The sequence below is a fragment of the Microcaecilia unicolor genome, chromosome 5 (genome assembly GCF_901765095.1).
Source record: "Microcaecilia unicolor chromosome 5, aMicUni1.1, whole genome shotgun sequence".
Taxonomy (NCBI): Eukaryota; Metazoa; Chordata; class Amphibia; order Gymnophiona; family Siphonopidae; genus Microcaecilia; species Microcaecilia unicolor.
Window position 1 is genome coordinate 259,257,158 of NC_044035.1, and position 24,750 is coordinate 259,281,907.

Below are 24,750 nucleotides of genomic sequence, written 5' to 3' on the forward strand. Positions count from 1 at the left end.
CGACAAGCTCTCCCACCGGGCGCCTTCAGCATCCACCTCCACAGGTGGACGGTTTTCCCGGGCCCGGCAGGCTGCACCCTATTCTTTTGCGAAGCGTAGGTACAACCAGCCGGCCCGAAGGCCTCGTCAGGCACAGGGACAGCCCCAGCGCGCTCGTTCTCGTCAACAGCGTGCGCCTAAGCAGCCCCCTGCGCCTCCACAGCAAAAGCCGAGGACGGGCTTTTGACTGGATCCACGGGAACATAGCCGCCCTACAAGTGTCCGTACCGGACGGTCTGCCGGTCGGAGGGAGGTTAAAATTTTTTCACCAAAGGTGGCCTCTCATAACCTCCGACCAGTGGGTTCTCCAAATAGTGCGGTGCGGATACGCCCTGAATTTGGCCTCCCTGCCTCCAAATTGTCCTCCGGGAGCTCAGTCTTTCAGCTCCCATCACAAGCAGGTACTTGCAGAGGAACTCTCCGCCCTTCTCAGCGCCAATGCGGTCGAGCCCGTACCACCCGGGCAGGAAGGGCAGGGATTCTATTCCAGGTACTTCCTTGTGGAAAAGAAAACAGGGGGGATGCGTCCCATCCTAGACCTGAGAGGCCTGAACAAATTCCTGGTCAAAGAAAAGTTCAGGATGCTTTCCTTGGGCAACCTTCTGCCAATGATTCAGAAAAACGATTGGCTATGTTCCCTGGATTTAAAGGACGCATATACTCACATACCGATACTGCCAGCTCACAGACAGTATCTCAGATTCCGCCTGGGCGCACGCCACTTTCAGTATTGTGTGCTGCCCTTTGGGCTCGCCTCTGCCCCACGAGTGTTTACCAAGTGCCTCGTGGTGGTAGCGACCTACCTACGCAAGCTGGGAGTGCACGTGTTCCCATATCTCGACGATTGGCTGGTCAAGAACACCTCGGAGGCAGGAGCCCTCCGGTCTATGCAGTGCACTATTCAACTTCTGGAGCTGCTGGGGTTTGTGATAAATTACCCAAAGTCCCATCTCCAGCCATCCCAGTCTCTGGAATTCATAGGAGCGCTGCTGAATACCCAGACGGCTCAGGCCTACCTTCCCGAAGCGAGGGCCACCAATCTCCTGGCCCTGGCTTCGCAGACCAGAGCGTCCCAGCAGATCACAGCTCGGCAGATGTTGAGACTTCTGGGTCATATGGCCTCCACAGTTCATGTGACTCCCATGGCTCGTCTTCACATGAGATCTGCTCAATGGACCCTAGCTTCCCAGTGGTTCCAAGCCACCGGGAATCTAGAAGATGTCATCCGCCTCTCCACCAGTTGCCGCACTTCACTGCTCTGGTGGACCATCCGGACCAATTTGACACTGGGACGTCCATTTCAAATTCCACAGCCCACGAAAGTGCTGACGACGGATGCCTCTCGCCTGGGGTGGGGAGCTCATGTCGATGGGCTGCACACCCAGGGTCTGTGGTCCCTCCAGGAAAAGGATCTGCAGATCAACCTCCTGGAGCTCCGAGCGATCTGGAACGCACTGAAGGCTTTCAGAGATCGGCTGTCCTGCCAAATTATCCAAATTCGGACAGACAATCAGGTTGCAATGTATTACGTCAACAAGCAGGGGGGCACCGGATCTCGCCCCCTGTGTCAGGAAGCCGTCGGGATGTGGCGCTGGGCATGTCAGCACAGCATGCTTCTCCAAGCCACATACCTGGCAGGCGTAAACAACAGTCTGGCCGACAGACTGAGCAGAGTCATGCAACCGCACGAGTGGTCGCTCCATTCCAGAGTGGTACGCAAGATCTTCCGAGAGTGGGGCACCCCCTCGGTGGATCTTTTCGCCTCTCGGACCAACCACAAGCTGCCTCTGTTCTGTTCCAGACTTCAGACACACGGCAGGCTAGCGTCAGATGCCTTCCTCCTTCATTGGGGGACCGGCCTCCTGTATGCTTATCCTCCCATACCTTTGGTGGGGAAGACCTTACTGAAGCTCAAGCAAGACCGCGGCACCATGATTCTGATAGCGCCCTTTTGGCCCCGTCAGATCTGGTTCCCCCTTCTTCTGGAGTTGTCCTCAGAAGAACCGTGGAGATTGGAGTGTTTTCCGACTCTCATTTCGCAGAACGACGGAGCGTTGCTGCACCCCAACCTTCAATCCCTGGCTCTCACGGCCTGGATGTTGAGGGCGTAGACTTCGCTGCGTTGGGTCTGTCTGAGGGTGTCTCCCGGGTCTTGCTTGCCTCTAGGAAGGATTCCACTAAAAAGAGTTACTTTTTCAAGTGGAGGAGGTTTGTCGTTTGGTGTGAGAGCAAGGCCCTAGAACCTCGTTCTTGCCCTGCACAAAACCTGCTTGAATACCTTCTGCACTTATCGGAGTCTGGCCTCAAGACCAACTCAGTAAGGAATCACCTTAGTGCGATTAGTGCTTACCATTATCGTGTGGAAGGTAAAGCCATCTCTGGAGAGCCTTTAGTCGTTCGATTCATGAGAGGTTTGCTTTTGTCAACGCCCCCTATCAAGCCTCCTACTGTGTCATGGGATCTCAACGTCGTCCTCACCCAGCTGATGAAACCTCCTTTTGAGCCACTGAATACCTGCCATCTGAAGTACTTGACCTGGAAGGTCATTTTCTTGGTGGCAGTTACTTCAGCTCGTAGGGTCAGTGAGCTTCAAGCCCTAGTAGCTCATGCTCCATATACTAAATTTCATCACAACAGAGTAGTGCTCCGCACCCACCCAAAGTTCCTGCCGAAGGTGGTGTCGGAGTTCCATCTTAACCAGTCAATTGTCTTGCCAACATTCTTCCCCAGGCCGCATACCCGCCCTGCTGAACGTCAGTTGCACACATTGGACTGCAAGAGAGCATTGGCCTTCTACTTGGAGCGGACACAGCCCAACAGACAGTCCGCCCAATTGTTTATTTCTTTCGACCCTAACAGGCTAGGGGTCGCTGTCGGGAAACGCACCATCTCCAATTGGCTAGCAGATTGCATTTCCTTCACTTACGCCCAGGCTGGGCTGACTCTTGAGGGTCATGTCACGGCTCATAGTGTCAGAGCCATGGCAGCGTCGGTGGCCCACTTGAAGTCAGCCACTATTGAAGAGATCTGCAAGGCTGCGACGTGGTCATCTGTCCACACATTCACATCTCATTACTGCCTCCAGCAGGATACCCGACGCGACAGTCGGTTCGGGCAGTCGGTGCTGCAGAATCTGTTTGGGGTGTAAATCCAACTCCACCCTCCAGGACCCGAATTTATTCTGGTCAGGCTGCACTCTCAGTTAGTTGTTCTTCGTAGGTCAATTTCTGTTGTTTCCTCGCCGTTGCGAGGTTCAATTGACCTGGGTTCTTGTTTTGAGTGAGCCTGAGAGCTAGGGATACCCCAGTCGTGAGAACAAGCAGCCTGCTTGTCCTCGGAGAAAGGGTATGATACATACCTGTAGCAGGTGTTCTCCGAGGACAGCAGGCTGATTGTTCTCACCTACCCTCCCTCCTCCCCTTTGGAGTTGTGTGTTTCATCTTTTGCTAGTCATTCAACTGGCGGGAGCGGTCGCGCACGGGCAGGAAGACGGCCGCGCATGCGCGGTGGGCGTGCCCTGCGTGCCGACCGTCCCGCGAAGCTTCTTTCCGGTTGGTGGGGGCTGCCGCGGACGTCACCCAGTCGTGAGAACAATCAGCCTGCTGTCCTCGGAGAACACCTGCTACAGGTATGTATCATACCCTTTACTTCAGCATCAAAACAAAATGGCTGCGGCGTCTCATCTGCCCCAGCAATTTAAATAGACCACAGCTGATTAGAGTCCACCAGTTGTAATACAGCCACGTCATACCTGGACCCACCAATCAGAGTGAAGACCATGCATTCTTAAAGTCATAAATCAAACTAAAGACCACCAATCTATTTCAGAATTAAGTCCATAAGGATACAGCGTATGAAGATGAAAGATCCACCGTTGTTCTTTATAATTTAATAAAAATCCAATATTTCCACCTTCCCAACCTAACTGAATAGAATCTATAATTCGCCATTTGATATCCTCGATTTGATGATTTTTTTCTACCCAATGTTGGACTAAAGGAGCAGTCAGTACTTTATTTTTAATCCGTGACTTGTGTTCATTCAATCTAATTTTAATCGGGCGGCTCGATCTGCCTATATAAACCAATTGGCAAGGGCATACAGTGATATATATACCATTATATGAATTACAATTAGTCCGATCCCGTGCCACTATCGGTTGTGTAGATCCAGGAGATGTCCAAGATACTCCTTTGATCGTAAACTTACACCATTGACATGAATTACATTTAAAATGTCCCCAAATCTCAGGGTCCGGTGCAGTATAATCCAATCTCTTGTAGGTCAGCATCTCGCCTATCATTTTCCCTCTTTTAAATGCCCTCAATTTCCCTCTTTAGCCCCCTCAATTGCAACTCTCTATTTAGCCATGTTTGAGGATTCCTTCATATATACATCAGGAGAATTTCAACAGATCTCTCTCTGGAAGCGATTTCTAGACGACATATTTTTCATTTGGAATGGATCTTCTCAGTCTCTTCAAAACTTTATGGTAAAATTAAATTCTTATCAGAATAACTTGAAATTTACATCTAAGTCTCATTTGACAGGCATTGAATTCCTGGACATTTGGGTATATACAAAACATGGACGCCCATCATCAAAGCACTAGCCCAGGGTGTTAATATTGGACAATCAAAAAATCAAATAGTATGATGACTGGGGCTTTATCAGAATAACCTTGCCTTTTTTTTTTTTTTTTGCATATTGTTCAGTAGACAGAGCTACATTGACTCCTTTTCATGAATGAAATGCCCCAGGTACAGAAACGGTATAATGGGCTGTTGAGTTCCTTCTTGATAGCCACATGGAGTTCATAGAACAGGGGCTTGTGCATAGGCTGTAAGACATTTCTTTGTTTGGTAAGGAAGAGCACCAAAATAAAATGGGCTCCCTTGCCTTAAATATACACTTCAACCAAGTCTCCTTGCCTTCTTTTTCAAGAGTGACGAAAACAAACACTCTTGCGACCACATCAGACATCAGAGCCAACTCCCTATTAAATATCAAAGTTGCAAAAAAAAAAAAAAAAGTTACTCAATGGCTTAGTAAGTTGAGAGATTTCTTAATTTACACGGAGGGGCATAATCGAAAGGGGCGCCCAAGTTTTCCTGAGGACGTCCTTGCAGGACTTCACAGCGAAGGGGCGGGGAAACCCGTATTATCGAAACAAGATGGGTGTCCATCTTTCGTTTCGATAATACGGTCGGGAATGCCCAAATCGTGAAATTTAGGTCGACCTTAAAGATGGTTGTCCCCAGAGATGATCGTCCCCGATTTTCGGCCATAATGGAAACTGAGGACGCCCATCTCAGAAACGACCAAATCCAAGCCATTGGGTCGTGGGAGGAGCCAGCATTCGTAGTGCACTGGTCCCCCTGACATGCCAGGACACCAACCGGGCACCCTAGGGGGCACTGCAATGGACTTCACAAATTGCTCCCAGGTGCATAGCTCCCTTACCTTGGGTGCTGAGCCCCCAACCCCCCCCCCCCCCCAAAAAAAAACCCACTCCCCACAACTGTACACCACTACCATAACCCTAAGGGGTGAAGCGGGCACCTACATGTGGGTACAGTGGGTTTCTGGTGGGTTTTGAAGGGCTCACGTTTACCACCACAAGTGTAACAGGTAAGGGGGGGTGGGCCTGGGTCCGCCTGCCTGAAGTGCACTGCACCCACTAAAACTGCTCCAAGGACCTGCATACTGATGTGATGGAGCTCGGTATGACATTTGAGGCTGGCATAGAGGATGCCAAAAAATATTTAAAACTTTTTTTTTAGGGTGGGAGGGGGTTGGTGACCACTGGGGGGGAGTTAGGGGAGGTCATCCCCGATTCCCTGTGGTGGTCATCTGGTCAGTTTGGGCACCTTTTTGAGGCTTGGTAATAAAAAAAAATGGACCAAGTAAAGTCACCCAAGTGCTCGTCAGCGACGCCCTTCTTTTTTTCATTATCGGTCGAGGATGCCCATGTGTTAGGCAAGCCCCAGTCCCGCCTTCACTACGCTTCCGACATGCCCCCGTGAGCTTTGGTCGTCCCCGCGACAGAGAGCAGTTGAGGATGCCCAAAATCGGCTTTCGATTATGCCGATTTGGACGACCCTGGAAGAAAGACGCCCATCTCCCGATTTGTGTCGAAAGTTGGGCGCCCTTCTCTTTCGAAAATAAGCCTGATGGTAATTTATAAGGAAAGGGGAAAAGAGAGTTGGATTTAACTCATGTCTTTCTCAGTGATAACTCAAGGTGATTTACATTCAGGTTACATTCCTTGTCCCCAGATGGTTTGCAATATGTTTGTACCTGAAGCAGTGAAGGGTTAAATGATTGCCCAAAATCACAGGGAGAAGCAGTGGGATTTGAACTGGCTTCCCTGGCCTCAGCTGGCTGCTATAACCATTAGGCTGCTCCTCCAGTTTAGATACATAAAACAGCATTTTACATATACAGAAAATTCAACATACTTTATGTGGCTTCCTTGTAGGCATTCCCATAAGTCGAGAAGAGGTGGAGTTGGGATGGGAGTGACACTTAAGCGTATATCTTATAAAGTACAAACACAAGAACATACAGCCTAGGAAGTTGTCCTCCTAGAGAAGGATGCATTGTGAAAGGAGTAAAGATATAAAGAATGCAGAGAATTGTTTAGACGGCTTGTATTGCTAGTCCTTTCCATTTGTAAGTATAAATGAGTCCAGTAGTGAGGTGTACACTACTTATTTTCTTTTCAGACTTGTTGGTTAAGTGAAAACCGCTTTGACATGTAGGTAAGAAAAGGTGATATATCAAGCACCAATAAACCATTTATCTAAATTTTATGTACTCCCTTATCGGCCACTAGTCATTTTACAGACAGTACAGATAAAACAATAGCATAATCATATGCAGAAGTCGTTTTATTCCCCAAACATGTTTTTTTATTTGTTTCAGGCAGGTCTGGTGGAAGTCGTGCGGTTACGTATCGTCTCGTATAACCTCAGAGGACAGTGAGACCGAAGAGGAATTGGAGGAGGAGGAAGAAGTGTCAGCGCTTGGTTTTGATTCCAGAGATCCTGAGCAGTTCTCAATCAATTATGTTATTGGCGATATCACCCATCCCAGAGCTGGAGATGAGGATGCGATTATCATTCACTGTGTAGGTATGATGAATAGTGAGCAGAAGTGTTGACATTGTATCCTGTTCTTTCTGGTATCTATCTACCTTAAAGCTGTTAAGTATACTGAGTGAGAATTTACTCAGATTTTTTTTTAGTTTTTTACAATGGAGCCAGAACGGTAAAAGCCAGATATGTGAAGCCAGAGGTAGGCAAACCCCAACCCTTGTGCCAAGCCCAGCCCTCCAGCCTTTTTTTTTTTGCCAGCTTTGCCCCCTAAAATTATTATTAAATCCTAAATTATTATTAAATCCTGAGGAACTGAGTTTGATTCCCACTTCAGGCACAGGCAGCTCCTTGTGACTCTGGGCAAGTCACTTAACCCTTCATTGCCCCAGGTACAAATAAGTACCTGTATACAATATGTAAGCCGCATTGAGCCTGCCATGAGTGGGAAAGCGCGAGTTACAAATGTAACAAAAAAAAATTATAATTCCCATTTGCTCTGCCACTGTTGACATTCCAGGCTCTAAATGACTAGCTTTGATAACGCACAGATACATCCACCTTTAATGATGCGCAGATTTCAGGGAGAGCGACCAGGATGGTGCACGCCAGCCTTACCATCATGGCAGGGGCACCATTCAAGAGAGAGAGGAACAAGGCTTGGACTCCTGCTCACATTGTCATTGTGAGTGTTTAGTATTTCAGCGAGAGTCTTGATGCTGCTTCTGAAAATTGTGCAGGGTACAGAAATGGTCCCACTCTCTCTCTCTTTAATTTTAAATTAGGGGGAGTGATTCTCAGCAGTAAAAAATTAAACATATAGAGGACACCAAACCACAAGAAAAACAGGGTAAAATCATTTTTCCGTTACAATAGCTCTTTAGAGTCTCAAGATCTCCACTGCTTTCAGGGCTTCCTCCCTCATGCATTTCAGACCCACAAAAGCCCTCCAGCCTAGTTATTTATTTATTGCCTTTGTATCCCACATTTTCCCACCTATTTGTAGGCTCAGTGTGGCTTACATTGTTCCACCATGGCTAACGCCATACCAGAGTAAAAGATACAATTAGTAATTACATAAGAATATGGGTAACATGGTGGAGTAAAGCATCAGGTATAAAGAGATCACAGTCAGAATAACAGTTAAAGCAGTAATGCGCTAAAGTTCAAATGATGGATCGTTGTGGTATGCTTTGTTGAAGAGGCGTGTCTTCAGTGATTTCCAAAAGTTGATTAGGTCACGCATTTTTTTCACATCAAGTGGTAATACATTCCATAGCTGCGTGCCTATGTAGGAAAAGCTGGATGCATGTGTTAATTTGTATTTTAGTCCTTTGCAGCTGGGGAAGTGAAGATTCAGGAATGTACGTGAAGATCTTTTCATTGTTCCTGGGTGGTTAGTCTATGAGGTCTGACATGTAGATCGGGGCATCTCCATAAATGATTTTATGAATCAGGGTACAAACCTTTAATGTAATACGTTCCCTAAGTGGGAACCAGTGTAGTTTTTCTCTTAGGGGTGTGGCACTTTCGTATTTTGTTTTACCAAGTATGAGTCTGGCTGCTGTGTTTTGGGCTGTTTGAAGTTTCTTGATGATTTGTTATTTACAGTCAGCGTAGAGTGCGTTGCAGTAGTCTAGGTGACTTAGCACCATTGATTGTACCAGTCTGCGAAATATATCTCTTGGGAAGAAAGGTTTAACTCTTTTGAGTTTCCACATTGAGTGGAACATTTTCTTTGTTGTATTCTTCACATGGCTTTCCAGTGTGAGATTTCGGTCAATGGTAACTCCAAGGATTTTCAGTCTTTCTGAGACAGGGAGGGAAAAGTTTGGTATGATTACAGTAGTGGATTTACTCATGTGATGTTGTGATGAGAGGATGAGACATTGTGTTTTTTCAGCATTAAGTTTTAATTGAAATGCATCCACCCATGAATTCATGATTTGGAAGCTGTGGTTGATGTCATTAGTGATTTCATTTAGATCGTGTTTGAACGGGATGTAGATCGTGACATCATCTGCGTATATGTATTGATTGAGGCCTTGGTTAGATAACGATTTGGCCAGAGGCATCATCATTAGGTTAAAAAGAGTTGGTGAGAGTGGTGATCCTGGGGGAACTCCGCATTCAGATTTCCATGTAGCTGATGTATTCGAATTAGATTTCACTTGGTATGTTCTTGCGGTTAGGAAACCTCTAAACCAGCTAAGAATGTTTTGTCCAACTCCGAAGTATTCTAGGATATTTAATAATATTTTATGGCTTACCATGTTGAATGCGCTGGACAAGTCAAATTGCAGGAGAAGTATACTATTGCCCATTGCAATTGCTTGTTTAAATTTAGGTGGAAGAGTAGTTAGTACTGTTTCAGTGCTGTGGTTGGACTGAAATCCTGATTGAGAGTCATGAAGAATAGAGAATTTGTTTAAGTAGTCGGTGAGTTGTTTATTTACCATACCTTCCATTAGTTTGGTTACCAAAGGGATAGATGCTACTGGGCGGTAGTTAAGTCATTGGGGTGAGTAGAATATTTCCTTTGTCCTTTGGGAAGAATCCATGTTGTAACATGTAATTTAAATGCATCGTGAGGTCTGTTATGAATCGTTGAGGGGCGAATTTTATAAGGTTGTTGGGGCATTTGTCTCGTTTGCAGTAGGATTTGGCGAACCTGTTGATCGCTTGGTATCATCCAAGAGTGTGTCGAAGATTGTCCAGGTTCGATCTACTGGATGCTCATCAGGGGTTGGATCTAGACAGTCAAGGAATTTTACGTAATCGGTGGAATTAATTGGTATCGTGAGTCATAACTTTACAATTTTCTCATTGAAATATTTCGCAAGATTGTCTGCTGATGGGGTGTCTGTGATGTGTGAAGTAACCGGTGAGGTATCTAATAATTTGTTCACAAGTTGGAAAAGTTTATGTGTATCTTTGTAATCTGGCTACGATTCCCAGTGTAGCGCTGAAGCCAAAAAAACCATCACCCACCCATCCTTCACTTAAGCACTATACCATGGATGCAAAATAAAAGAAACCCATTCATTTATTTAGCTTCCAGTAACATGGGCACATTGACCTTTTTAGAAAGGACTAGGGACAAAGAGTAGTTCCAGGGAGGAGGTAGGGAAAGAATTAAGGAATGAAAAGGGACGGGGGGGGGGGGGGGCACGGACACAAAAGACACAGGTAAAGGAACAGAGAGTCCTTTTTGAGCCAGCAAGCACAGGAGAAGCAGCGCTGACCCAACCCACCCACCCGAGTGCCAAGCAGCAGCTGTCGCAGCTAGGCGTCAGGTTACAGCAGTTATACAGTACCAGCGACAGGTACACAGCAGATTAACAGATAAAAGTGATAAGTGATGTAGAAATTCGTTATTTGAAAACAGTTGATTGTAAAGTTGAAATTTAAGCAAAGAGTCATATGCCTGGATGAGTAGCCTAGTGGTTAGTGCAGTGGACTTTGATCCTGGGGAACTGAGTTTGATTCCCACTGCAGCTCCTTGTGACTTTGGGCAAGTCACTTAACCCTCCATTGCCCCTGGTACAAAATAAGTACCTGAATATATGTAAACCGCTTTGAATGTAGTTGCAAAAACCTCAGAAAGGCGGTATATCAAGTCCCATTTTCTTTTTTCAGTGAATATCAGCTAATAATGAAGAAACCCCCTGTTCCCACCCCTTTAGAAGTTGCTGAAATTGAATAGATACACAGGGGTCCTATTTACTAAACCATATTACTTGTTTAATATGGCTGGTAACACTGCTGACAGTTTTTAAAAAATGTATCAGTACTTGTGACTGCTGTCGGACATGAAGCTGAGCTCTATCTGACTCATCTTGGCTTATCTTGTGTTCTTAGCAAATGCAGTTAATTTTTGCAAATTTTTAATGCATTGTGCTTATGGTAATATTGGCTCACTTGCAGGCAGAGAATTCTTGAAAAAATGCAAAATTACCAACATCTCGTGTCACTGTATGTATGTATATATATATATATATATATATATATATATATTTTTTTTTTTTTTTTTTTGGTCCAGCAGATTCTTCCAGCCATTTGGCCTTCTAGCTCATGCTATGAGTTTCCATTTGTAGCTCCTAAGAGTTGTTTTCCCCTGTTTTATGTCCTCTCTCAACTTAGTAGTTTAGTCATGGCAACGGCAGTCCTCGACCAGGGACCAGGATGACTTCCAAAATACATAGATCCAAGTCTGACCGTCGAGTGATAGTGGAAGATCCGAGCCAGAAATTAAACCCATGTTCCTTAGCGTCAGCAGCAGATGAATCCAGAGACTTGTGGGTTGTGACCATCTACCAGCAGGTGGAGATAGAGAGCGCTGAACTGCACTGTCTTATAGGATGGGATGCGCCTTGGTCAGTCAGTATTCACTATCTCCAGCAGACAGATGGATAATCTCTCTCAAGCTTTTGGTATCATCTGATGGTGGCCCTTGTTTGGGGTCTCTCAGTTCAGTAGGGCTTTGGGGTACGTGGCTGAGCTGTGCCGGCTTTAGGGGATACACCTAGTAATAGCAGGCCCCTCCCCCACTCTTTTCCCCTTTCCAGCCCTTCCTCCGTTCTCCTTCCTCACTAAAAAAAAAAAAAAATTGGGGCATAATTCTTTAAAGCCCACATCCTTGGCTGCAAGAGAGATACTGGTTTGGGTCAATATAAAGGGCTTAGTGATGGAGAGGAGGCAAGCGTGTTTCCATCAGCACAGGCAGGACTCTCGATGGCCATCTCTTCCAGGGAGAGTGTATCTTTACATTTTCTTTCACTTTTGAGTCGGTTGCGGTTTTACCTTTCTTTACAATGGCTGCCGAAGTTGTTAAAAGTGGGAAATGGAGGGCAGCATTGAGGCAGTGTCCGGGTGGCTGTGCAGGGTCTCCTCTGGTAGAGGGGGCCGTGTTCGGGGGAGGCCTTGTTACCCGTGCGGGAGAGATTCGGGCTTATTCTCCTCATGGGGCTGAAAATGATCCGGCAGCGTTTCGGGAGCAGCGCTGCCGGCAGCTTCTTTACCTGGCACTGCTCCAGAGGCCCTTGAACATGTGAACCACTCTGGGGATTTCTCTGGGGCTGGGGTCTTCTCCCCCCCCCCTCCCCGAGTTCACCCTGCTGTTACATAATGCCTATATGTTGAAGAAGACTGGTAGCGGAACTTGACAGTTCCGTTTTAGCTCAGCCTTTGGAGGTTTCTGGCTTTGCTCCCTGCCTCAGTCTTCACTGATGGACCCTGCCCCGAAGAGGAGACATGTGCACACCAGCTCAGAAGTAGGGACTATTGCTCCCCTGTCTCCCTCTCATTCTGAGGTAGTCATTTCAGGACAGTCCCTTTCTGCACAGATGCAAGAGGAATTGGAGGAGGGAGAGCTGTTTAGAGAGAACTCTGATGATCCCACCATGGTGCAGATGTTCCATAAGGAAAAGTTGCCTTCCTTTATACCTAAGGATCTCCTGGTTCTTAATATTTCTTCTTCTGATCCTGTTACACCTGCATCTGCTAATTTTAAAATGGGGAGCACTAGAATACTACTTCAGTCTTTTTTCCAATGTGTATGAGGCTATGCAGGAAGTCATTTCTGCTCAATGGGTTACCCTAGACATTGCCTTCAAGTGGCGGCAGCTATGTCACGTCTTTACCCCATTTCCATGCCTGAGCTGGAAAAGCAACGTTTGCCTAAAGTGGATTAGTTGGTGGCAGCAGTCACCGAAAGGCCATGCTGTCTGTGGTGAGTTAAGATTTTACTTAGTTCTAGAGTTGGTTAAATGCTGTTCCTAATATGGGAGCCAGTGAACAGCATCAGGGCAGGTCACCTTGTGTGTTAGGTCCTCTGAAAGGGCCTATTTAGTGTTCCAATATTCTTAGGTACTTTTCATTTGGAGAGCTACAGTTCCCCTCAGTTTTTTCACAGAGGGCAGTTACTTAAACACCCTGACGGTTTCCCTTACTTCTTTTGTGGAACTTTTTTGTTTTTGTTACCAGAACAGTTTTTTCTCCGAGGACAAGCAGGCTGCTTGTTCTCACATGTGGGTCGACGTCTGCATCGGCCCAGGAATCGGCATTTTGCAAGCAAAATATTTAAAACGTTTTGCCAGAGTCTTCTGGCATGTGTGCAGCATGCACCATGCATGCGCAGACCGATTTCCCACCTGTCACGTGAGCGCGTTCCCTCAGTTTTCTTTTTTCCGTGTTGAGGTGCGGTAGGTTTTTATCTCCACTCCCCTCAGGCCCAGAAAAAGAGTCTTCGCAAATTTTTTGCTATTTTGTTCTAATTTCTCTTTAATTATTGCCAGTTTTAAAAAAAAAATCCCGTAGTGTGTTTTAGATTTCTTCACTTTTTAAAGTTTCCTTTGTTTTTTGACGCGGCTGGCTTAGGCCACGCGGTCAGATTATTTCCTTATTTTTTGTGCCCTTTTTTCTTTTAATAGGCACAATCGCGTCTTTTGATTTTGCCGAAGCCGTTTTTCCTTCCATGTCATTGAAGACACCAAGTGGCTTCAAACGTTGTACGCGGTGCAACCGGACCATCTCAGGTACCGATACCCACGCCTGATGTATCCAGTGCCTTGGGCCCAACCATAGCCCAGCCACTTGTAGTCTGTGTCTTCGTATGAAGAAACGGACCCAAGCGTCTCAAGAAGCCAAGAAAAGCTTTTTGGGGCTCGGTCCGGTCCTTCGATGTCGACATCGAGGGAAGCATCAACGTTGGGAGCGAAGGTAATGGCTGCTGAAAGACCAATTCGCGCTGGGAGCAGAGAGGCATCGAGTGAGTCTCCACCTGCCTCGAGGCCTCCTGTTATGCAGGCCCCCCGGGACCGATCTTCGTCGGACCCGGCCCTGAGGAGGTGTGAGGATTTCACGTCCTCATCGGTACCGAGGCGTCTCGATGACGGGCGTCGAGCGAATGCGAAGAAGCACCATCATCATTCTCCTTCGACACACGGTGCCGGGAGCTCCGGGGTGTTGAGGGAATCAGCACCCGAGAAGCGTCGGTGCCGAGAGGATCGCTCCCCCTCTATTCAGGAGGTGCTGAGGCGTCGGTCTTCTGGCAGCCCGGTATCTGCTTCCGAGCCTCGACAGATTCTGCCACCGGCTCCTTTACCGACCCCGCAGCCTTGTCCGACGGCGGCTCTCGACGACCGCATCAGGGCTCTGCTTCCAGAGCTTCTGGAAGGATTACCGCGCCAGTCTGCTTTGATGTCAGGGGTGCTTGCGCCTTCCATACCGTCTGCTGCAGCAGCATCTGGCCCTTTGCCTGTGGTGAGGTCCCTGACCTCGGTGCCGCCTGCGGCATCGGTATCAGCTGCCACCCAGGTCAACTCCCCTTCGACGTCCATGGAGGAAGCGTCACCGCAATCCAGGCACCGCCATCGAGGACCTCACTCCTCAGCGTCGAGGCAGGCTCAGTTTTGGACTGCTCTGAGGGATGTCTTGACCAATACTGAAGATGAGCGTTCGTAGGAGGAAGAGGAAGATCCTAGGTACTTTTCTTCTGACGAGTCCTATGGGATTCCCTCTGAATCTTCCCCTCCACCAGAAAGGAGACTTTCTCCACTGGAGAGTCCATCCTTTACCTCCTTTGTCCGGGAAATGGCTGCGGCTATTTCCTTACCTATGGAGGTTGGGGATGAGCCCAGGGCTGAGATGCTCGAGGTCCTGGATTATCCTTCTCCGTCTGCAAGTTTCATCCAAGATAGCTACTCTTCTTCAGTCCTTAGGATTGGTATTCCATTTTACAAGAGTCAGTTGTTTCCAAAGCAAATCTTGGCGTATCTGGGAGTGGTATTCGACATAGGCTTAGGGAAGACATTTCTTCCTGTTGTTCATCAGCAAAAGATTCACACCCAAGTCAGGTTCTACTTTCCCTACCAGGTCCTGTGGTCTGGGAATATGTTCAAGTTCTGGGCACAGTGGCCTTTTCCATGGGCCAGATTCCACATCCGACCACTTCAGGTGCTCCTTTTCAGCTGTTAGTCTCCATCTCTCTTGGACCCTCCAAGCCAAACTCAGCCTCCACTGGTGGGTTCAGTATAGCCTTCCTCTGACAATTCAGAATTTGTCTCTCTCTGCTGGCTGCTATCTGCAGCTCTTGTGCTGCTAGGGCTTACCTTAGCTGGGTGCAACAGATTTCAGATTCCTTCCAGAAGCCTGACAGTCAACCTCCTCCTGAATTGCAAGATGTGGAGAAGGAGCTGGCATATTTTGCAGATTCCTTGTATGGCTTGATTTGGGCGTCATCAAAGCAGATGTCTTTAGCCATCGCCACTAGGCAGCAGATGCAGCTTCAACCAGTGGCTGATTAAGCTCCCTTTTTAAGGGCAAGCTGTTGTTTGGTGAGGACTTAGCAAAGTTGGTGAAAGATCTTGGTGACGAAAAGACTCAGTGTCTTTCTGAGGACATGTTCTTTTCGTTCGGGTCAGGCTCGCCATCGTTTTAAAGATACCAGGTGCTATCGTCTGGGGCAGCCTTATTTTAATCAGAGATCCAGGTATCAGTCCAAGCAGGATTTTGGAACTCCAGACTTCGTCATGTCGAGATCCTCCAGATTTCTCCTGAAGGGGTGACGGGGCCCACAATTATTTCTTACCTGATCATTTCCTTTTATTTAGTCACAGCAGATGAATCCAGAGGCCCACCCTGTTTTTTCCAGCGGTTCCTGTTGTTAGTTCTCTCTGTTGGCACTTGTTGCTGCATTTTTAGATTTTAGATGGATGGTTTGCATGTTTACAGTTCTTGGATTAGCACTTTTCCCTGTGGGGAAGGAGAAATATTATACTTCTGTTTTCTTCTGCTTTGTTATGAGAAATACTGACTGACCAAGGAGCAACCCATCCTATAAGACAGTGCAGATCAGCGCTCTCTATCTCCACCTACTGGTAGATGGTCACAACCCACAAGTCTCTGGATTCATCTGCTTCGACTAAAGGAAAGAAATTTATCAGGTAAATAATTTTTCATCTCTTCACATGGCTCCCTGAGTGGTGTTTTCACACAGTCCATCTGATATTTAGTTTTGAGCTGTCGGGTCTGATGTACTCCTTTAACTGTCAAACTTAACTTTTTGATATGATATCTGTGCTTGTTTTATTCAGATGATTCTGGTCGCTGGGGAAGAGGAGGTTTATTTACAGCTTTAGAGGGTCGATCAGATCAACCAAGGAAAATCTATGAGATGGCAGGGAAAATGAAAGGTAAGGGGGAAAAATAAAATCATATCATTTTTGAAAATAATTTACATAGAATTCCATGCCTGCTGTAACTTGTAACTCTGTAATATGTAAGAGACACCTGCTACTTTATGAATAACAAAATCAAAAGTGACCAAATTACTGCATAACTGATATGTCTCACTCCATCCCTGTTTTTCAATTCTGAAGAGCTGACTCTACAGTGCTCTGTGTATACTGAAGTGGCTGGGGGCTCTCACTGTACAAGCATTTCCAAGGAAGACACCAAGAAACTGTAAAATCTGTTTACTGAAAACGAAAATGCAAAAGCAGCCAAGGCTAAAAGTAGCAAATACTAAATGCTTCTCCCCACCCACTTAAACAATAGGGGGTTTTCAGAATTTTTCTGTCAGTGTCTTTTTTTTTCTTTTTAATTTCTTCACAGACCTAGTTTTGGGAGGAGTCCTGTTATTCCCTATTGATGATAAGGAGTCAAGAAGCCAAGGACATGACTTAGTAAGTACTGCGAGCAAGAAGATTCCTGTTTGTCTGTTTTTTTGATTAAACACTGCTTCTAAGTTTAAATATTTTTTATTGTACACATAAAGAACGATACATTCAAGCAAAGAAACTCTCGAGTTGTTTAGCATTTTACAATATCATTCCTTGCCCAAACTCCCCTCCCCACCCATCCTCATACATTGAATCTCTTTATTAATGACCCCACATAAAACTTTCACCTTGAAGTCTACCAAACTGGTTACTACCTAATATACAGAATAAATCCTGCAAACTATTATATAAGCCTACCCCACCCTCAACACTGCTTATCTGTATCTGTCACACTGCTAAATGCACATACCAGAGCATGTACTCATTTTAGCTTTAAAAAAAAAACTATCGTCATTTACACAGACCTACCTCATTGTTTAAGTTCCTGATCAGCTTGCTTCACAGTTGTTAACTTTGTAAAGAGTGGAACACTTGCACAAAAGAATTTTGTGTAACCTTTTTTCTTTCTAGCTGGCACTGATTGTTGCACAACATAGGGATCGATCCAATAATCTGTCTGGCATTAAACTGGTAGCCTTGGAAGAGGGATTGAAGAAGATTTATTTAGCAGCCAAGAAAAGGAATGGTACGTTGAGTCTCTGTGTCTGCATGCAGAAGATAACATGTCCTGTGTGTCAACATGAATGATGGCCCTTATCTGAAGATCATTTATGTTTCTGTTGTAAAGGAAGGCCATGACTGCTGTACTTGATTAATTATTGTATTCCTTCCTTTGGCAGTTAGGCAGACAATAAGGGCATCATATGTTCCAATCTGAGTCACATTAGTTTGGCATCTATTCTGAAAAATGTGTCCCATTTCCAGGCTTGGGCAGTACATTTTGGATGTGCGTTCAGAACCTGTGTTCCTTCTGTGAGGCAGAGCAGCTTGAGCAGGCTCCCTCTTTTCCTCTCCTACCCCACCAAACACAAAACTGCCAGATGAACATCCATTTGACAGCAGTAATAGTCTGGTTACACACACTTGGGCTGGCCTGCCCCAGTTTTGCAATCAAAAGCTCAGATTCAGGTCTGCTTGGTTTGTGGAGTCTCAACTGCATTCTTATTTTGTGGATTTGGGGGCTAACTTTATAAATGACTTCAGTATCAATATCAATTTATTGTCTTGTATACTGCTGTATCCCCAGAAAGGGTTCGCCACAGTTTACATCGAGTTGATAGGCAGTATTCCTAGAATTATAGCAACATGTCAGAATAAAGTATGCATAACATTACATAAGAGTGCCACTGGCACCTTCCCAGTCGGTTGTAATTATTTTTAGCAGTTAAACGTAAGTTTTGAGTCCAATGTCATCATCTTTGTATTAATCCTAATTGCAAATGTCCTTCTCCCCCCCCCCCCCCCCCCCCCCCCCAGCAAGTATCCACCTTCCACGTATTGGACATGCTACCAAAGGCTTTAACTGGTATGGGACAGAGAGACTCATTCGAAAATACTTAGCATCCAGAGGTGTTCCAACTTTCATGTATCCTTTTTATGTAGTAATTATAGTATTCATTTTATAACAGCAATCTGCTGAGATTATATACCTTTCTTTTTCAGTGCATCCTATTCTCATTTGATCACAAAGTTTGTTTATATAGCTGAAACAAACTTTCGAGCAGTAAATGTAAGGGACACTCGTGCTCAGCCTAGCATTAGAACAAGACCATGGACCAGCCCAGTGGCAGGCAGTAGGTATTGTGCATTGCCTGAGCCTGTTCTTTTAGTCCTCCATCTTGTCAGAGAGAGTCATGTCATTGTTTAAGGGGTGACACCTGGAGCCACATTCAGGGCCCAAGGTTGCAGGATTCTGAAAGCAGCCCTGGTGCATGGCCAAGTCACTATAATAATCAGACTTGATACATGGGATGGGGGGCTATGGGGTTGAATCACAAACAGGAAAAAAAACCTCTACATCAGAAAAGCCAAACAGGAGAAAGTAGAGACTGATCAAAGGATGGATCCAACCCAGGAGATGTAATCAAAATCTACTTTATTGATGCAGGGATCCGACACTGCTCCTGTTTCGGCGTATCACAACACCTACATCAGGGGTCAAATCAAATATTCTAGAGAAACAAACATTTCTTCAAATATATAAAAGTGTAAAAACAGATTGAACATCTAAAAGTATAAATGACATGTCTCTAGAATATTTGATTTGACCCCTGATGTAGGTGTTGTGATACACCGAAACACGGACCGTGTCGGGTCCCTGAATATCTGCATCAATAAAGTAGATTTTGATTACATCTCCTGAGTTGGATCCGTCCTTTGATCAGCCTCTACTTTCTCCTGTTTGGTATAGGGTTGAATACAGTACAAGGGAAAACAAATCTCGGGTAATTGCAGAGATCCCAGCCTTGCTCCCTGTTGAGCTGAAAGTATAAAGGAGCAGGCAGAAACTACCTGGTTTAAAAAAAAAAAAAAGATTGAGACGAGCAGTTTTAGTTGGTTTTCCTTTTCCAGGATATTCCTAGACTATAAGTAAATACACTGCTGAGGATCATTGCATCTACCCAGGACCTTGAGAGGGTCATCTTGGCAGGTCATGACATCAGGGCGTTGGCCTACGCAGATGATCTGCTGGTACTATTGAAAAACCCTACCCAGAGCTTAAGCAGGCTGCTGCAGATAATTGAACAATTTGGGAAATTTTCTGGCTTTAAATTAAATTTACACAAGTCCATTGCACTTCCCATTCTACCGGACGTCAAAACATCTTGGCCTGGACAGTTTCCCTTACAGTGGGCGCAGGGCATGATTAAGTATTTAGGAGTACGTTTTCCAGCTGATTTGCCCCAGTCATATGAGCTAAATATACAACGCTTATTAGTAAATATAAAGTTTAATCCTCAGAAATAAATTAGCCTTTCCCCTGCCTAATTTTCAATTTTTTAAACTTTTATTTTGATGCAATATATTAAACAACATTGAATGTTATATTGACTACTTTATAAGAATGGAAATGTTTTGTTGCCTTTAATGTGTAAACGTTTTGTTTGTGTTTTGATTTGCGCAGTTGTGTTGAGAATAGCCCGGGTTTTTAGTTTAGCCTGAGAATCAAACCCACTTAAGCTAAGCCATTGGTAAGCTCAAGTTTCTAGCTTGAATTATTAGATGCCCCCTACAAACCAGAGTGTTTTGTACTGTGAACATTGTATAATTGGTGTTCTAGCTAAATCCCACACAGAATAAACAGAGTTTTATCGGTATTGGGTGTTATACAAATTCCTTCCCATAAAAGATTGTAGTAGCACATGAAAAGATCAGTTTTCAGACACAGCTCATTTCCTAATAGCAAAACTGTTTTCGTATACACATTTGCATCCAGTATCTGGTGGTTTTTTTTTCTTCCCACTTTTAGTCTCATTAAAGTATCCATTAAAGGAAACCCAAACTTGAACACTCAGTAATAAGCCTCTAAACTTTATGAAAAATGCATCTTTTTTTTTTTGCTAGGATTGTGATTTTTAAAAATAATTACTTGCTCCTTTCCTGGGAAAGTGTGCAAAAGAGGAATAAAAGCACATAATCAGGCCATGGTGTTTGAGGCAGTCTCCTGAGCATGGCTCTGTCCAGGCTATAGAGTAGTACTTCCCAAACTTTTATCCAATATGACCCCAGTTAAAAATTCATGTGAAACCAGGTGAAGATGAAAGCAAAATAGCAGACCTCTAGTTCCCCTACCACTACCCCAACACACTTGTGTAAAACGTGAGAACGGTGCTAGCAGTCCACACAGAATCCAGTACTCTGCATGGGTTTCAATGTAATAGGAATCTGGGTGCAAAAAGCATCTGTGAACCCTCACTTACTCCCAGCCCCCCAGGCTGACTGCCACTACTGGCCAAGAGGGGTCATAGTGGGAGGGGGAACGCCCTGTTTCTGTGATCCCATCTGCTGATGATATCCTATATGGGTTCCCAAACCACTGATGCAGAGAGCATGGCTCATTCATGTAAAGCTTTTTTTTTTCCAGTAGTAGACAAGAAGCTTACTAAATCTAGCCCAACAGCATTTATCACCACTTGCCAGAACACAGAAGGCACAGGAAGTGTGAAGATCCTCAAAGTCCTGGGGCTTTCCATCTTAACAGAAAACAAAACTGGAAGGGATGACGCACAAACCAAGTTCAGTTGGCTTATCCTTCACTAGGGAAGATTGGCCAGTGTCTTCCTCCTCCTCTTCCCCCCCCCCCCCAAAAAAAAAAACAAACCTCTATGGCTTCAGGATGGTTTTGTTAGTTTTCACATTTTTGTTTTTAGCATCAGTTGGTATCCTTTGATATTCTCTTGCTGTGGCTGTTTGCCACCCTTTTCTTCTTTCCCCTTTGCTCTACTCACACTGGCTGCAACCTGCTAGACAGAGAATCCTTCTGATCATAAACTGTCTTACTGGTTTCATGCACTTATCTCTCTGTGATCTGATTGAATAGATATACTGTTCATGCTTGACAGCAGATGCCTAGGTAGAGACAGATTAAGGTTTATTGGGACCCTTGAAAAAAGTACATCTGAGGACTGAGGGCTCCATATCCTATTAAAAGAATAAATGTATGTTGGGCAACTGCGGCAAGATGAGACTGAACAAATACATAAGTACATAAGTAATGCCAGACTTGGAAAAGACCAAGGGTCCATCGAGCCCAGCATCCTGTCCATGACAGCGGCCAATCCAGGCCAAGCTTCCCAAATGTACAAACAGTCTATACATGTTATTCCTGGAATTGTGGATTTTTCCCAAGTCCATTTAGTAGTGGTTTATGGACTTGTCCTTTAGGAAACCGTCTAACCCCTTTTTAAACTCTGTCAAGCTAACTGCCTTCACCACGTTCTCCGGCAACGAATTCCAGAGTTTAATTACGCGTTGGGTGAAGAAAAAGTTTTTCCGATTTGTTTTAAATTTACTACACTGTAGTTTCATCGCATGCCGCCTAGTCCTAGAATTTTTGGAAAGCGTGAACAGACGCTTCACATCCACCTGTTCCACTCCACTCATTATTTTATATACCTCTATCATGTCTCCCCTCAGCCGTCTCTTCTCCAAGTTGAAAAGCCCTAGCCTCCTTAGTCTTTCTTCATAGGGAAATCGTCCCATCCCCGCTATCATTTTAGTCGCCCTTCGCTGCACCTTTTCCAATTCTGCTATATCTTTCTTGAGATGCGGCGACCAGAATTGAACACAGTACTCAAGTTGCGGTCGCACCATGGAGCGATATAACTGCATTATGACATCCTCACACCTGTTTTCCATACCTTTCCTAATAATACCCAACATTCTATTTGCTTTCCTAGCCGCAGCAGCACACAGCAGAAAGTTTCAGTGTATTATCGACGATGACACCCAGATCAATTTCTTGGTCCGTAACTCCTAACGTGGAACTTTGCATGACGTAGCTATAATTCAGGTTCTTTTTTCCCACAGGCATCACCTTGCACTTGCTCACATTAAACGTCATCTGCCATTTAGCTGCCCAGTCTCCCAGTCTCGTAAGGTCCTTCTGTAATTTTTCACAATCCTGTCACGAGTTAACGACTTTGAATAACTTTGTGTCATCAGCAAATTTAATTACCTCGCTAGTTACTCCCATCTCTAAATCATTTATAAATATATTAAAAAGCAGCGGTCCTAGCACAGACCCCTGAGGAACTCCACTAACTACCCTTCTCCATTGTGAATACTGCCCATTTAACCCCACTCTCTGTTTCCTATCCTTCAACCAGTTTTTAATCCACAATAGGACATTTCCTCCTATCCCTTAACCCTCCAATTTCCTCTATAGCCTTTCATGAGTTACCTTGTCAAGCGCCTTTTGAAAATCCAGATACACAATATCAACCGGCTCCCATTTGTCCACATGTTGGTTTACTCCTTCAAAGAATTGAAGTAAATTGTTCAGGCAAGATTTCCCCACACAAAAGCCGTGCTGACTTGGTCTCAGTAATCCATGTCCTTGGATGTGCTCTGTAATTTTGTTTTTAATAATGGCCTCTACCATTTTCTCTACCATCTCTTTTCATACTTTGCAGACTACTTATCTATTAAGTCCTTTGGATTATTTTATATATTTACAGGCTTCCCACTGTATGGGTAGTCTAGTTCATAGATATACTCATACATGGATAAATATTGCATTCCAGCAGTACTGGCCACGAGACTGTTGAGAAGGGCCTTATTAGTGTCTATTATATAGCTTATATGGATAAATGTCAGATTAATTCTTTCCAACATACCAGCATTGGGTCCGGGATATCAATACGGAATATACTCGTGGAGAATTTCAAGAAGCAGTGCTTGGGACATTTGATTTGTCTGAATGTATATTGTTTAAAGAAATGCATTATAAAGTTATACATCGCATTTACATGATCCCTAGTAGGGTACATAAAATATGGATGACTAGATCTGCAGAGTATCCCAAATGTGGGCAAGAAGGTACTTATATTCACTGCTGGTGGGTCTACCCTCAAATTACACAGTTTTGGGTAGATTTGTGGAATCATTTGGAGTGCCTTCTGCATTAGTTAGACACTGCCCCGCTCTGAGAAATTATGTTTACTGGATTTGGATGATTGGGTCTGACAAGTGAAGAACTGGTCTTGTTGTATGGAAAGCTTGTTTAATGGCAAAATGCAGCATATTGTTACAGTGGATATAATCTGATCCTCCTTTATAATTATGGAGGAATCAAATGCATCATCTACTATGTATGGAGTGCCTATTTGTCTTGGGCGCCAGTCAAAAGAAGATTACTCAGTTTATTCATATATGGACCCCATTTTTGGACTTTGCCCTGGCTGCATAGTGCTTTGATCAATCCCATGCAGTGTTGACCACTTGAGTGTGGGTACCACCTTCTGCGTGGCTTCGTAATATGATGTTTCAGGCTTTTTCTATTTTATGTGAATACTATAGCTGTTGGTAGAGGGTGGATTGAAGCATTGCTTTTTGGATATATACTTTGTTGTGTTTCTTTACCAATGTGTTCTTCTTTTTTTGTTATAAACTGAATAAATATGATTAAAAAATAAAGCATAAATGTATCCCAATGCATTAATACATAGACCCCATTCAGTGTATTAATCAGAGGTAGATAAATTGCAGCCTGTGGATTATATCCACACTTTGGGGGATTTCTGTAGAGTCTCTGGTGGTGAAACAGGCTGCTACACCTACTGGTGAAAGCATATTGTATTTGGCTGAAAGTGACTTTGCTTTCTGACCTCCAGTGGACATCTCTTCCCCTGTGCGTCTTAGACTTCAAGCGCGACCCTTTGGCCCAGAGGTTCACTTACCCTTAGTTTAAATGGTGTAAGATCTACGTCAAGAGCCCTGTGATCTAAATATATATGCCATAGAGCAGATGATAGATGTGGGAGATACCTGAATGGCATTAATGAAATGAAGTTTTGGAATGTACAATGGTAGAATTAAATAGCAGTTGGGCCTGTCTGATAGGCTGAAAGTACAGTAATATAACAAAGTCCTAGGGGTGCTCCCATAACTGGGTTTGGTGTGCCGAGAACTTAGAAATTGATGGTGCCAAAAATGGGACCGAAGTATGGCATGCAGTTAAACAGAGCATGTGCTTATCCAACGTGCACTTAAATGGAGTGCACTGTACCACCAGTTGACCCAAATATGCAAAAAGTGTTGAAGTCTCTAGAGCCTGTTTCCATCTTTGAACTTGGACGAACATTCCAATGACTAGAAGGAATGAGTGAGAAATAATAGAATGAGTAAAACGATTTCTTTCAAGGCAGGAAAAACAAGTATTTATATAAATACAGTGGGAAATACAAATAATGTGTCAATAAAAATTGGACATATGAATGGTTGAGACAAAGAGGGGCATAATCAAGGCGCCAGCTCTGCAAGGGGGCGGA

At 44.7% G+C, this 24,750-nt stretch overlaps 1 protein-coding gene across 3 annotated transcripts in view; it reads left to right on the top strand.

Annotated features, from left to right (window-relative positions):
* CHD1L (chromodomain helicase DNA binding protein 1 like) overlaps window positions 1-24,750 on the top strand; it is a 163,275-nt gene that overhangs the window by 124,259 nt on the left and 14,266 nt on the right. For all 3 annotated transcript variants that reach the window (XM_030204037.1, XM_030204036.1, XM_030204038.1), the window contains exons 18-22: window positions 6,967-7,175; window positions 16,232-16,330; window positions 16,752-16,822; window positions 17,330-17,444; window positions 18,236-18,344. In XM_030204037.1, coding sequence (XP_030059897.1) covers window positions 6,967-7,175; window positions 16,232-16,330; window positions 16,752-16,822; window positions 17,330-17,444; window positions 18,236-18,344 — 603 coding nt within the window. The remainder of the gene's footprint in view (window positions 1-6,966; window positions 7,176-16,231; window positions 16,331-16,751; window positions 16,823-17,329; window positions 17,445-18,235; window positions 18,345-24,750) is intronic.